This window comes from Chrysemys picta, chromosome 20 (assembly GCF_011386835.1).
Source record: "Chrysemys picta bellii isolate R12L10 chromosome 20, ASM1138683v2, whole genome shotgun sequence".
Lineage (NCBI taxonomy): Eukaryota > Metazoa > Chordata > Testudines > Emydidae > Chrysemys > Chrysemys picta.
Genome location: NC_088810.1, coordinates 23,340,576 through 23,354,233, shown reverse-complemented (window position 1 = coordinate 23,354,233; position 13,658 = coordinate 23,340,576). Strand labels below are relative to the sequence as shown.

General features: G+C 42.3%; 2 protein-coding genes across 2 annotated transcripts; both read left to right on the top strand.

The window, feature by feature from the left end:
* The first annotated feature begins 2,700 nt into the window (after nucleotides 1-2,700).
* On the top strand, nucleotides 2,701-3,665 carry LOC101950427 (claw keratin-like). Its single transcript, XM_005280628.5, has one exon. The coding sequence runs from the start codon at nucleotides 2,716-2,718 to the stop codon at nucleotides 3,244-3,246; it is 531 nt and encodes a 176-aa protein (XP_005280685.2). The 5' UTR covers nucleotides 2,701-2,715; the 3' UTR covers nucleotides 3,247-3,665.
* Nucleotides 3,666-11,829: 8,164 nt separating this feature from the next.
* LOC101950717 (claw keratin-like) lies at nucleotides 11,830-12,550 on the top strand. The gene has a single exon (XM_005280629.3). The coding sequence runs from the start codon at nucleotides 11,846-11,848 to the stop codon at nucleotides 12,440-12,442; it is 597 nt and encodes a 198-aa protein (XP_005280686.2). The 5' UTR covers nucleotides 11,830-11,845; the 3' UTR covers nucleotides 12,443-12,550.
* The last annotated feature ends 1,108 nt before the right edge of the window (nucleotides 12,551-13,658 follow it).

Below are 13,658 nucleotides of genomic sequence, written 5' to 3'. Positions count from 1 at the left end.
TAATTCCTTTGGAGAGTGTTGTCCTCAAGTATAAAGAAGAAACAATTAATGTGGATCAAACATTAGTCATTTTTTTATCGTGGATGCTTAGATCTAAGGATGCACACACTATTTAACAAGACCTGTTACTAATGTTGTCCTGTAATAGAGTCTAACAGGGATGAACCTCGAGCTTGAACTGTGGTAGGGAGGATCAGAACTATTGAGTTCAAAGCACTTCGTAAACATTCATTGGTGTTTCACACATAAAAAGGGTTGTATTCTTAGAAGATTAGTAAATTGTTCCTGGGATTAGACGCCTGTGCAATGAGTAATAGAGTCACTTAAAAAAAAATAGAGGTCAAGGTCTCTCATGTCATTCCTTTAATCACGTCACGATTCAAAGCCAAAGAATTTGGGGATATTTCATTTTCTAATGTAATTTTACATTTGGTGTATTTATAGGAAAATGAAGGTGCTTTCTTGGTGTTAATCAGCACAGTTGCTTCAAATTGAAAGAAGTTCAGGGTCTTAAGGTCAAAGGAAGACATTTCTGCCTTCTTCCCTGGATACAGAATGTACTGCTAGAGATATATTTTACACTTAAAACAACATTGTGGTTCTTGCAGGAATGGTTTATGCAACATAACCTATGGCTGGTCGGACTCTATGTCAAATCACAGCCAAAAGCCCTTTCCTCCTTCACCCATAATCCATGATTTCCATCTCTCCTGGGCTTCTTCCAGGCCTTAGTCAGCTGAATTATCTTGCAAGACCTCAGTTTCTTGTCAGCTCAGTCATAGAGAGATGGTTTTTAACAGAGTACAAATTCAACCATTTAACTCAAAAGCTTTCTAGAAAAGAGCAGTGCTTCCTTTAACTCCCCATTATCCCCTCCATTGACCCATGATCAAATCTGGTCTAGGCAACCCTTTGAGATAGCATCGGTGACACAAGTGGAGGTCCAATGTTAGATCAAGTTTTAATCACCCTAAGTTTAAATTCACCTCTGGGCAGAGGGCCATCACAAAGGCCCATGCTCCACTGAAGTCCCTGCTAAGACATAGTTTGAAAGTTTAAAGTGGAGCTAAAGTTGTCCATAGGCATCGTACTATCCCTCTGCCAAAAGGTGAATGTGAGACTTAAGGTCATGACAGGAAAGACACTGAAGGCAATGGAATGATTCTGATTGTTTTCCGAGGGAATCGGATCTCACCCGTTGGGGATGGAGCTTTTGAGAAGGCAGAAAAATGGCTCTTTGCTTCCTAGCAAGTTTATAATGAGCTGTCCAATGCCCCTAACAATGACCCGCATGAACTGAAAGGACCAAAGTGGATTTCTGCTCATGACAGCCAATTGTGCTGCTGATGCAATTCTGAATCACCTTGACATGCATTCTCATTTCACCACCAAAAAAGTCATTGGAATGATACTAAGAACGCAGATTACAACGTGCATGTCACTCCCTTTGAGGCTGAGATTAGCCCAATACTCCCAAACCCTGAGAAAACAGCTCCATCAAAAGGACGATTTAACAAGGCCATTAAGATTGTTTGGTAACTAATTGGGACTTCCTGTATAAAACACAACGCAGATCCTCCAGGCAGTCCTAGAAACTGTATAAAAGCACTCACGACTCAGGGTTCTTCTAAACACTTCTCCGGACTGCAGCTCCTCGGTCAACTGGGTAAGTCCAATTCGACTCAATGTCTTTCTAACCCAAGAGATGTCACAGTAGGATCCATTTCCATTTAAGACTGAATCTTGCACGTATTCGCTGTGATTTTTATCAGGATTGTCAGTGTTGTTCCATAATTCTCTTGTGTAGATATTCAGTAGCAAGTTGTGGTGGATCCATGATTTGAAGCCAAAGGTGGGGAGTTTAGGAGCACCAGATGCAATTGAGAAACATATTTCCTATTAACTGGAAATTGAAATAGGGAATTTAAATCTTTAAATTAACTTTAGAAACTTTCTTAGCCATTTTTCTCTTGGCTAGATTAGGAAGAAACCTTCCCAGTTTAGCCCCTACACGGCCAACTTAGGGGTCTTCTACTTTATTCTGAAGTAGCTCTTATTCCTTAGTATTGGTGGCAGGAGAATGATTAAACTGACAAATGGTGTGATCCAGTCTAGGAATTCCAACGTTCTTATGAGCAGAAATATCCACTGAAGATTCTTCTCCTCAGATGGTGTAATTTAGGGTCACTCCATGGAAGTCAGTGGATCTGAACCCAGTTTACCAGAGCTGAGGATCTTGTCTTAGTGATTTATTTGGAGAAAAGAAAAGTTTCTGTTTATTCATCAGCAAGTATTGGGGACTCCCAAGGTTTAGAAAACCAATAAGCCCCACTCTGACCCTGGACTCAACTGGTTTGTATGCAGAGATTGAATCGTCAAAGGAAAAGAAATGATAGCAGTATCCCAGTCATGTTCTCTCTGAGAAATGTCTATAATGGACAGCGAATACCAGGGGTCCATCAATGAAATAGGGTTCAAAGGGGCCCATGAGGAGGGAAGTTTAGTGTGAGTAGATAAGAGGTATAGAACGAGGAAATAGGAACAAATACATAGCACGAACATAGGGTCTAAATCCACTCCTCCTCTCTCTCGGGCCCCACGGTGACCTCACTACTATAGTAACCAAGGTTTGAGTCCTTTCTTCCACTGACACTGGTACCTTTTCTTTACTCTAGTCCCTGTTGTGTGTTTCAGGTTCATCTCCATCACAGAAAGATGTCTTGCTCCAGCCTGTGCTATCCAGAATGCGGGGTGGCCCGTCCCAGTCCAGTTTCTGGCAGCTGCAACGAGCCGTGCGTTAGGCAGTGCCCTGACTCTGAAGTCATCATCAGACCATCACCGGTTGTTGTAACCATCCCAGGACCAATTCTCAGCAATTTCCCTCAGCAAAGTGAAGTGGGAGCTGTTGGAGCACCTGTGGTCGGAGCCGGCTATGGGGGCTCATTCGGTTTGGGGGGATTGTACGGCTATGGAGGCCATTACGGAGGATTGTATGGTTATGGGGGATTAGGTGGTTACGGGGGCCATTATGGTTACGGGGGATTGAGTGGTTACGGGGGAGGTTACGGGGGACTGTGTGGTTACGGGGGCCGTTATGGTTATGGGGGATTGAGTGGTTACGGCGGCCGTTATGGTGGACTGTGTGGTTACGGAGGAGGTTACGGGGGAGGTTACGGTTATGGGGGAACATGCGGTTCCGGGGTATCTTGCCATAGGTACCTGAGTGGAAGCTGTACACCATGTTAAACCCTGAAGGAATATCAATGGTAAAGGAAAAGACCAGGAAATGAACAACAAGCTAGAGATTGAGACAGAGATTTCAGAAGTGCTGGGCAGGCATGGCTCCACTTGTCTGCTCAGCCCGTTTCGATCATAGACCGATTGCTAATATTATGCCTGCAAACACTTTGTGCCAATGCTTTCCCAACCACGCGCTTATTCTCTTAGTCTCGCGTGGACTCATTCTAAATTACACTCAGGCTGTTTGCACTAACCCCGCAGTGTGAAGGAAACAGGGGCCTTAACACAGGCATCAGTTGTCTTTATTATCACTTTAATTTGTTTGTCCAACTTTGCATCTGCATCAAAGGGAAAAGAACATCTTGCCTCAAATGCATCCCAAGGAAGCGGGTGATCGGTCCCAGCCCTTTTGGAAATACTTGAAATGCATCCTTTCTGCTCTGTATTATTTCTTTCTCTAACTGTGTATTGCAAATTTCATTCATATTAAAAACTATGCTGCATCATAATATCGGTCATCTGGTTTTCCTTGTTCCTCCCTCCTAGTTTAAAAATCTTGCTGGAGAAAATTCATCCCTGTAGAGCCGGCAGTACCAGACACCTCTCAAGCTGCAACTTTCGAAGTCATGTAGTGATAGGAGAATAAAGCCCATAAAATGGTTCATAGCATTATTCAGGCCCTCTGCACGGGGGTGGAGTTCTTCCTTGCATTATCTGTTTAGCAAAAAGTCTTTTCCTGATAAGACTTATACAGATTTTCGCTTTAAGAATGTAAATATTTCCTTTGATTTCAAAAGGACCAATCATATGGTTTGTGGTAAGACTACATGCCTTCTCAGCCTCAAAGGGAGTGACATGCATGTTGCAATCTGCGTTCCAAGTATCATTCCAATGACTTTCTTGGTGGTGCATTGAGAATGCATGTTGAGGTGATTTAGAATTGCATCAGGAGCACAACTGGCTGTCATGAGCAGAAATCCACTTTGGTCCTTTCAGTTCATGCGGGTCATTGTTAGGGGCATTGGACAGCTCATTATAAACTTGCTAGGAAGCAAAGAGCCATTTTTCTGCCTTCCAAAAAGCTCCATCCCCAACGAGTGAGATCTGATTCCCTCGGAAAACAATCAGAATCATTCCATTGCCTTCAGTGTCTTTTCCGTCGTGACCTTAAGTCTCACATTCACCTTTTGGCAGAGGGATAGTACGATGCCTATGGACAACTTTAGCCCCACTTTAAACTAGCAAACTATGTCTTAGCAGGGACTTCAGTGGAGCGTGGGCCTTTGTGATGGCCCTCTGCTCAGAGGTGAATTTCACCTTAGAGTGATTAAACCATTATCTAACATTGGACCTCCACTTGGGTCACCAATGTTATCTCAAAGGGTTGCCTGGACCAGATTTGCTCATGGGTCAATGGAAGGGATAGTGGGGAGTTAAAGGAAGCACTGCTCTTTTCTAGAAAGCTTTTGAGTTAAATGGTTGAATTTGTACTCTGTTAGAAACCATCTCTCTATGACTGAGCTGACAAGAAACTGAGGTCTTGCAAGATAATGCGTCTGACTAAGGCCTGGCAGAAGCCCAGGAGAGATGGAAATCATGGATTATGGGTGAAGGAGGAAAGGGGCTGTTGGCTGTGATTTGACATAGAGTCCGACCAGCCATAGGTTATGTTGCATAAACCATTCCTGCAAGAACCACAATGTTGTTTTAAGTGTAAAATATATCTCTAGGAGTACATTCTGTATCCAGGAAAGAAGGCCGAAATGTCTTCCTTTGACTTTAAGACCCTGATCTTCTTTCAATTTGAAGCAACTGTGCTGATTAACACGAAGAGAGCACCTTCATTTTCCTATAAATACACCAAATGTAAAATTACATTAGAATGAAAATGAAATATCCCCAAATTCTTTGGCTTTGAATCGTGACCTCATTAAAGGAATGACATGAGAGACCTTGGCCTCTATTTTTTTTAAGTGACTCTATTACTCATTGCACAGGCGTCTAATCCCAGGAACAATTTATGAATCTTCTAAGAATATAACCCTTTTTATGTGTGAAACACCAATGAATGTTTACGAGGTGCTTTGAAATCTTGAGTTCTGAGAATGCTGAAGAACCTCCAGCCTTAACATGCTTACTCTCCTTGTTTTATCAGCATAGAACAATAGGCAGATGGAGGTGAAGGTCACACGGGTGTCAGGTGGAGAAACAAAAATACCACACAATAGTTCTGATTCCCCTACCACAGTTCAAGCTCGAGGTTCATGCCTGTTAGACTCTATTACAAAACAACATTAGTAACAGTTCTTGTTAAATAGTGTGTGCATCGTTGGATCTAAGCATCCACGATAAATTGTTTCTTCTTTATACTTGAGGACAACACTCTCCAAAGGAATTACAAGTCTGTCAATTGGCAAGATACCTTAGAACCGCATGCTCCCCCGTAACCGTAACTTCCCCCCTAATCACACAGTCCACCATAATGGCCCCCGTAACCACTCAATCCCCCGTAACCATAACGGCCCCCGTAACCACACAATCCCCCGTAACCATAATGGCCCCCGTAACCACCTAATCCCCCATAACCATACAATCTTCCGTAATGGCCTCCATAAGGGAAATTGCTAAGAATTTGTCCTGGGATGGTTACGACAACCGGTGATGGTCTGATGATGACTTCAGAGTCAGGACACTGCCTAACACACAGCTCGTTGCAGCTGCCGGAAACTGGACTGGTACGGGCCACCCCGCATTCTGGATAGCACCGGCTGGAACAAGACATATTTCTGTGATGGAGATAAACCTGAAACACACAACAGGGACTAGAGTAAAGAAAAGGTACCAATGACAGTGGAAGAAAGAACTCAAACCTCAGTTACTATAATAGTGAGGTCTAGGTGGGACCCGAGAGAGAGAGGAGGAGAGGACTTAGACCCTATATTTGTGGCTATGTTTTTGTTCCTATTTCCTTTTTCTTTGCCTCTTATCCAATCCCACCAAACCTACCTCCCAATTGTCCCCTTTGAAACCCTCTGAATGACCTGTCACCACCTGGAATAAGTGTCATTATTTCTTTGAAGGATACCTGGTATGCTGTGTCCATTATAGACATTTCTCAAAGAGAACATGGCTGGGATAATGCTGATCTTTTCCTTTCCTTTGAGGATTCAACCTCTGCATGCAAACCCGTTGTGTCCAGTGTCAGAGTGTGGCTCTTTGGTTTTCTAAACCTTGGGAGTCACCAATACTTGCTAATGAAGGAACAGAAACTTTTCCTTTCTCCAAATAAATCATTAAGGACAAGATCCTCAGACCTTGTACTCTGGTAAAATGGCTTCCATGGAGCAACAATAAATTATGCCATCTGAGGAAAAGCATCTTCAATGGGTATTTCTCTTCATAATGTCGGAGAAAAACTGAGTTCTCACTCTTTTGTTTAGGTACAGCAAGTCAGAAGCTTTATTAACTCTCACAATGTGCAGAGGAGAGAGCTAAGCAGGTCTCTCCCTGGCAACTAATTACATGCAAGCCTTTATACCTTTCATTCACAGAAATAATGAGGGACAGACAGCTGCATTTTGTCTCTTTGACATCACATCTCTCAATTGTTTTGACTCCTGCCAACATGCAATATTTTCTATACCTTATCTTTACAAGGTCTCCTACACCATATCTATACATACCAGGTCATGATGACTTATTACACAGTTCTTCCTCACCCTCCTCACACATTCCTCACTTCTATAAATCTCGCGTTATCAGGGTTATCAGGGTCACAGCTAGCTTGACTCTTGCTAACAAAGACTGTCTCTTGCTAACGAAGCCTGACTCTTGTTAAGAACCGTCATGCATTGCAGTTCCCTTCTCTCAGTTCTTTTCTCTGCTTCCACAATAAGAATGTAGGAATTGCTAGACTGGATCACACCAGTTGTCACCTTAATAATTCTCCTGGCTCCAATAGTGAGGAGTAACAGCTACTTCAGAATAAAGAAAACCCCTGAATTGCCCATTTATGGACGAAGGTGGCAAAGTTTCTTCCTAATCTATCCAAGCTAAAAATGGCAAAGGGACTTTCTAATGTTACTTTAAAGAATTAAATGCCCTAATTCTATATTCAGTTAATAGGAAATATGTTTCCCGGTTGCATATGGTGCTCCTAAAATCCCCAACTTTGGCTTCAAATAACGACACAAGATAATTATGGAAGAACACCCTATTCCCTGTTAAAAATCACAGAGAGAATGTGCAAGATTGAGTCTTAAATGAAAAATGGACCCTACTGTGACAGCCTTTGGGTTAGAAAGAGAGTGAATGGAATCGGACTTACCTAGTTCACCAAGGGGATGAAGTCCAAAGAAGATCTATATTTCTGCATTCTCACAACCTCCATCCCTATCTCAGATCCAATGGCCTTGAGTCTCAAATTCACCCTTTGGCAGGGGGATAGAACAATACCTATGGAAAACTTTAGTTCTACTTTAAATTTTCAAACTACATCTTAGCAAGGACTTAAGTATAGTACGAGCCTTTGTGATGACCCTCTGCCTGGGAGTGAATTTCACTCTACAGTTATTCAAATCTGACCTAGCATTGGACCTCCACTTGTGTCACCAATGCTGTCTCAGAGGGATGCCTAGAGTTGATTTACTTAAGGGTCAAGGGAAGCGACGGTAAGGAGTGAAAGGAAGCAGTGCTCTTCTACAGAAAGGTTTTGAGTTAAGCTGTGAAAGTTGTACTCCCTCAGAAACCGTCTCTCTGTGACTGAGCTGACAAGAAACTGAGGTCTTGCAAGATAATGCAGCTGACGAAACCTGGAAGAAGCCCAGGAGAGGTTGAAATCATGGAGTCTTGGTAAAGGAGGAGAGTGCTGTGGGATGAGATATGACATAAAATCTGACCAGCTATAGGCCATGTTGCAGAAAACAATCCTGCAAGAACTGGAATGGTGTTTTAAGCCTAAACTGTATCTCCAGGAGTGCCTTCTGTATCCGGAGAAGAAGGCAGAAATATCTTCCTTTGATTTTCAGGCCCTGAATCACTTTGAAGTTGAAGTAACTGTGATGATTTACACCAAGAGAACACCTTCCTTTTCCTATAAAAATAATTTAAAAATACCAAATGCAAAATTACATTAGAATGAAAATGAAACATCCCCAAATGCTGTGGCTTTAAATCATGTCCTTATTAAAAGAATGAGATGAGAGATCTTGACCTCTAGTTTTTTATGTGATTCTATTAGTCAATGCAGAGGCATCTAATCCCAAAATGATTTAATAATATTCTGAGAATACAAAAGCATTTATGAAACACCAATGAGTGTTCTCAGATGCTTTGATATCTTGAGTTCTAAGAACGCTGAACAATTTCCAGTCTTAACATCCTTACTATCCCAGTTTTATAAGTATAGAAAAAAGAAGCTCATTGAGGTGAAGGTTGCACGGGTGTGAGCTGCAGAAACAGAAATACAACCCAATACTTCTGACTCCTCCCACCACAGGCTAAGCACGTGCTTCATCCCTGCTACACTCTTTTAGAAGATAAGGTTTGCAATATGTCTTGTTAAAGAATGTGTGCATCCTTGGATCTAAGCATCAACGATAAAAAACCTGGCTAATTTTGGTCCACTTTACCTGTATCTCCTTTATACATTATTACAATATTTCTCCAAAGGAATTACAAGTCGGTTAATTTCTTTTCCATGCATATGATAACATTGTAAATCCCAATGTATAATTCAAGCTTCAAAAACTTGCTTTAAGGCATGTCACCCATTGGGACGAAGTCGCCAACTGAGCGTGTGTGCTACTTTTTCTGTCCTTGGAAACACATCTCTCTCACGGGTCAAAGTGACCCAATGGTAATGAATTCTTTCAGATTTGTGAAATGAGGTACAGGGTAAGTCGTCTCTTTAACATAGCCTTCTTTATACATGAGGATAATAATTGTCCAAAGAGGGTACATTTCAAGCTTGTTCATGTCTTGTAGAGGAATAAAACTCTCCATATTGAATTCAACCGACTTCACTGATGCTGCAATGGGATATTTGGAAGCCTAAAATGGTAACTGTCCAGCATAACAGAGAAGCCACGGTGAGCATGTTGCCTATTATTGGGATTTATTTCAGACTCTGCCATATGCTCCCAATGTATCCTTCACCTCAGTGTGCTTTTCATTTCCCTTTCTTTAAGAAACATTCCTTTGTAAACCTTAAGGGGCAGATGCTGAGCCAGGGTACATCAGCACAATTCCATACACGTCAATTGAGGGAAGGCATTGACACATCTGAGGTTAGAAGAAATGGCATTGGGGGTGTATTTCGTACTTTACAGAACATTACAATGACTGCTGAAGAGCTTTCTGCAGAATGCCCCAGGTTGGTCAGACTTGGAATTAATCCAATCTCCTCTCACAGAAAGTTGACCACTGAAGAAGGACTCCTCAACTCCGTCTGTTTTGTACTTCTTCCTTTTCTTTACAAGCTGAATTCTCTTACAGGATCCAGTTCCCTTGGATGCTCATGAACGGAGATGCAGTAGCTGATGTTTCCCATTGACTTCACTGTACATTGCATCTGAGCAGTTGTGGTGAAAGTGCCGAGTATGCTCAGATAGATGCACTCCACACAAGATTCTCTCTAAGCTAGCCTGGAATATATCTCATCCCACAGCACTCTCCTCCTTTACCAAGAATCCATGATTTCAACCTCTCCTGGGCTTCTTCCAGGCTTAGTCAGCTGCATTATCTTGCAAGACCTCAGTTTCTTGTCAGCTCAGTCACAGAGAGACGGTTTCTGAGGGAGTACAAGTTCCACAGTTTAACTCAAAACCTTTCTATAGAAGAGCACTGCTTCCTTTCACTCCCTACCGTCCCTTCCCTTGATCCATAAGTAAATCAATTCTAGGCATCCCTTTGAGACAGCATTGGTGACACAAGTGGAGGTCCAATGCTAGGTCAAATTTTAATCACTGTAGAGTGAAATTCACTCCTGGGCAGAGGGTCATCAGAAAGGCTCATACTATACTTAAGTCCTTGCTAAGATGTAGGTTGAAAGTTTAAAGTAGAACTAAAGTTTTCCATAGGAATTGTTCTATCCCCCTGCCAAAGGGTGAATTTGAGACTGAAGGCAATGAAATATTTCCGATTGATTACAAAGGGAATTGGATCTGAGATGGGGATGGAGGTCGTGAGAATGCAGAAAAATAGCTCTCTGCTTCCTAGCAAGTTTATAACGAAATGTCCAGTGCCCCTAACAATGACCTGTATGAACTGAAAGGGGATATCTGCTCATGACAGCCAGTTGTGCTACTGATGCAGTCCTGAATCACCTTGACATGCATTCTCATTCCACCACCAAGAAAGTCAGTGGAATGACACAACGAATGCAGACTGCAACATGCATTATTAGGATTATCCCAATAATCCCAAACCCTGAGAAAACAGCATGTTCAAAAGGAGGATTTAGCGAGGCAATCAAGTTTGTTTGGTAACTAATTGGGACATCCTGTAAGAGAAGCATCACAAATCCTCCAGGCAGTCCTAGAAACTGTATAAAAGAATTCATGGCTCAGGTCTCTTCTAAAGGCTTCTTTGGACTTCATCCCCTCGGTGAACTGGGTAAGTCCAATTCAACTCACTCTCTTTCTAACCCAAGAGCTAGCACAGTAGGGTCCATTTTCATTTAAGACTCAATCTTGCATGTTATCTCTGTGATTTTTATCAGGAATGACAGTGTTGTTCCATAATTATCTTGTGTAGTTATTTGAAGCCAAAGTTGGGGATTTTTAGGAGCACCATATTCAATCGGGAAACATATTTCCTATTAACTGAATATAGAATTAGGGTATTTAAATCTTTAAAGTAACATAAGAAAGTCCTTAGCCATTTTTAGCTTGGATAGATTAGGAAGAAACTTTGCCACCTTCATCCATAAATAGGCAATTCAGGGGTCTTCTTTATTCTGAAGTAGTTGTTACTCCTCACTATTGGAGCCATGAGCCAGTCTAGCAATTCCTACATTCTTATGAACAGAAATACCCATTAAAGATGCCTTTCCTCAGATGGTGTAATTTATTCTCGCTCCATGGAAGCCATTTTACCAGAATACAAGGTCTGAGGACCTTGTCCTTAGTGATTTATTTGGAGAAAGGAAAAATTTCTGTTCCTTCATTAGCAAGTATTGGTGACTCCCAAGGTTTAGAAAACCAAAGAGCCACACTCTGACACTGGACTCAACGGGTTTGCATGCAGAGGTTGAATCCTCAAAGGAAAGGAAAAGATCAGCATTATCCCAGCCATGTTCTCTTTGAGAAATGTCTATAATGGACACAGCATACCAGGTATCCTTCAAATTAAAAAAGGTTTCAAAGGGGACAATTGGGAGGTAAAGTTTAGTGGGAGTGGATAAAAGGCATAGAAATAGGAAATAGGAACAAAAACATAGCCACAAATATAGGGTCTAAGTGCACTCCTCCTCTCTCTCTCGGGCCCCACGTAGACCTCACTACTATAGTAACTGAGGTTTGAATCCTTTTTTCCAGTGACACTTGTACCTTTTCTTTACTCTATTCCCTGTTGTGTGTTTCAGGTTTACCTCCATCACAGAAAGATGTCTTGCTCCAGCCTGTGCTATCCAGAATGCGGGGTGGCCCGACCCAGTCCAGTTTCTGGCAGCTGCAACGAGCCGTGCGTTAGGCAGTGCCCTGACTCTGAAGTCATCATCACACCATCACCGGTTGTTGTAACCATCCCAGGACCAATTCTCAGCAATTTCCCTCAGCAGAGTGAAGTGGGAGCCGTTGGAGCACCTGTGGTCGGAGCAGGCTACGGGGGCTCATTCGGTTTGGGGGGATTGAATGGCTATGGAGGCCATTACGGAGGATTGTATGGTTATGGGGGATTAGGTGGTTACGGGGGCCATTATGGTTATGGGGGATTGAGTGGTTATGGGGGAGGTTATGGGGGATTGTGTGGTTACGGGGGCCATTATGGTTACGGGGGATTGAGTGGTTATGGGGGAGGTTATGGGGGATTGTGTGGTTACGGGGGCCATTATGGTTACGGGGGACTGAGTGGTTATGGGGGCCGTTATGGTGGACTGTGCGGTTACGGAGGAGGTTACGGGGGAGGTTACGGTTACGGGGGAGCATGCGGTTCCGGGGTATCTTGCCATAGGTACCTGAGTGGAAGCTGTACACCATGTTAAACCCTGCAGGAATATCAATGGTAAAAGAAAAGACCAGGAAATGAACAACAAGCTAGAGATTCAGACAGAGATTTCAGAAGTGCTGGGCAGGCATGGCTCCACTTGAATTCAATGCAAACTATGTCTTTTCAGCCCCTTTGTCTCATAGACTGACTGCTAATGTTATGCTTATAAACTCTTTCTCCAATGCTTTCCCAACCACGCGCTTATTCTCCTAGTCACATGTGGACTCATTCTGAATTGCACTCAAGCTGTTTGCACTAACCCCGCAGTGTGAAGGAAACTGGGGCCTTAAGACAGGCATCAGTTGTATTTATTATCACTTTAATTTGTTTGTCCAACTCTGTACCTGCAGCAAAGGAAAAAGAACATCTTGCCTCAAATGCATCCCAAGGAAGCGGGTGATTGCAGCCCGTCTGGAAATACTTGAAATACCTCCTTTCTGCTCTGTTTTATTTCTTTCTGTAACTGTGTATTGCAAATGTCATTCTCATTAAAATCTATGCTGCATTATAATATTAGTCTTCTGGATTTCCTTGTTCCTCCCTCCTTGTTTAAAAATTGTGCTGGATGAAATTCATCCCTTTCGAGCAGGCAGCACCAGGCACTTCTCAAGTCGCAACTTCTGAAGGCATAGAGTGATAGGAGAATAAAGCACTTTAAGTGGTTCATAGCATTATGGAGGCCCTCTGCACAGGGGTGGAGTTCTTCCTTGCATTATCTGTTTAGCAAAAAGTCTTTTACTGCTAACACTTACACATATTTTCAATTTAAGAATGTAAATATTTCCTTCGATTTCAAAAAGACCAATCACCTGATCTGCTGGAGCAATGCCTGTGTTCTTCCATTCCAAGGAGGAGTCCATCATTGTGGTCTGATATTGAAGAGTAGGGTTGTATTGCTCTTCAATAAAACCTGTTGCCAGATGGCTAAATCTCCCCTCACTATGTGAGTATTATGGAATGTTCTTGAAGAGCCAGGATGATCTGGATAATTTTTCCTTTTGTGTCATCAAATCAAAAATTTGATTAGTGGAAAATGTTCATCTTCTGATAACTGAGAGCCACAAAAATTTGGAAGAATAATGTATTGATACATCCAGCGGACATTATCTAAGAGTGGCACTGTGGAATGCACTGAGCAGCCGCTACCTCGAAAACCATTAGATTCTTATACTGAATTAATGGTCTGTGCATTAATTCATATCACACATGAG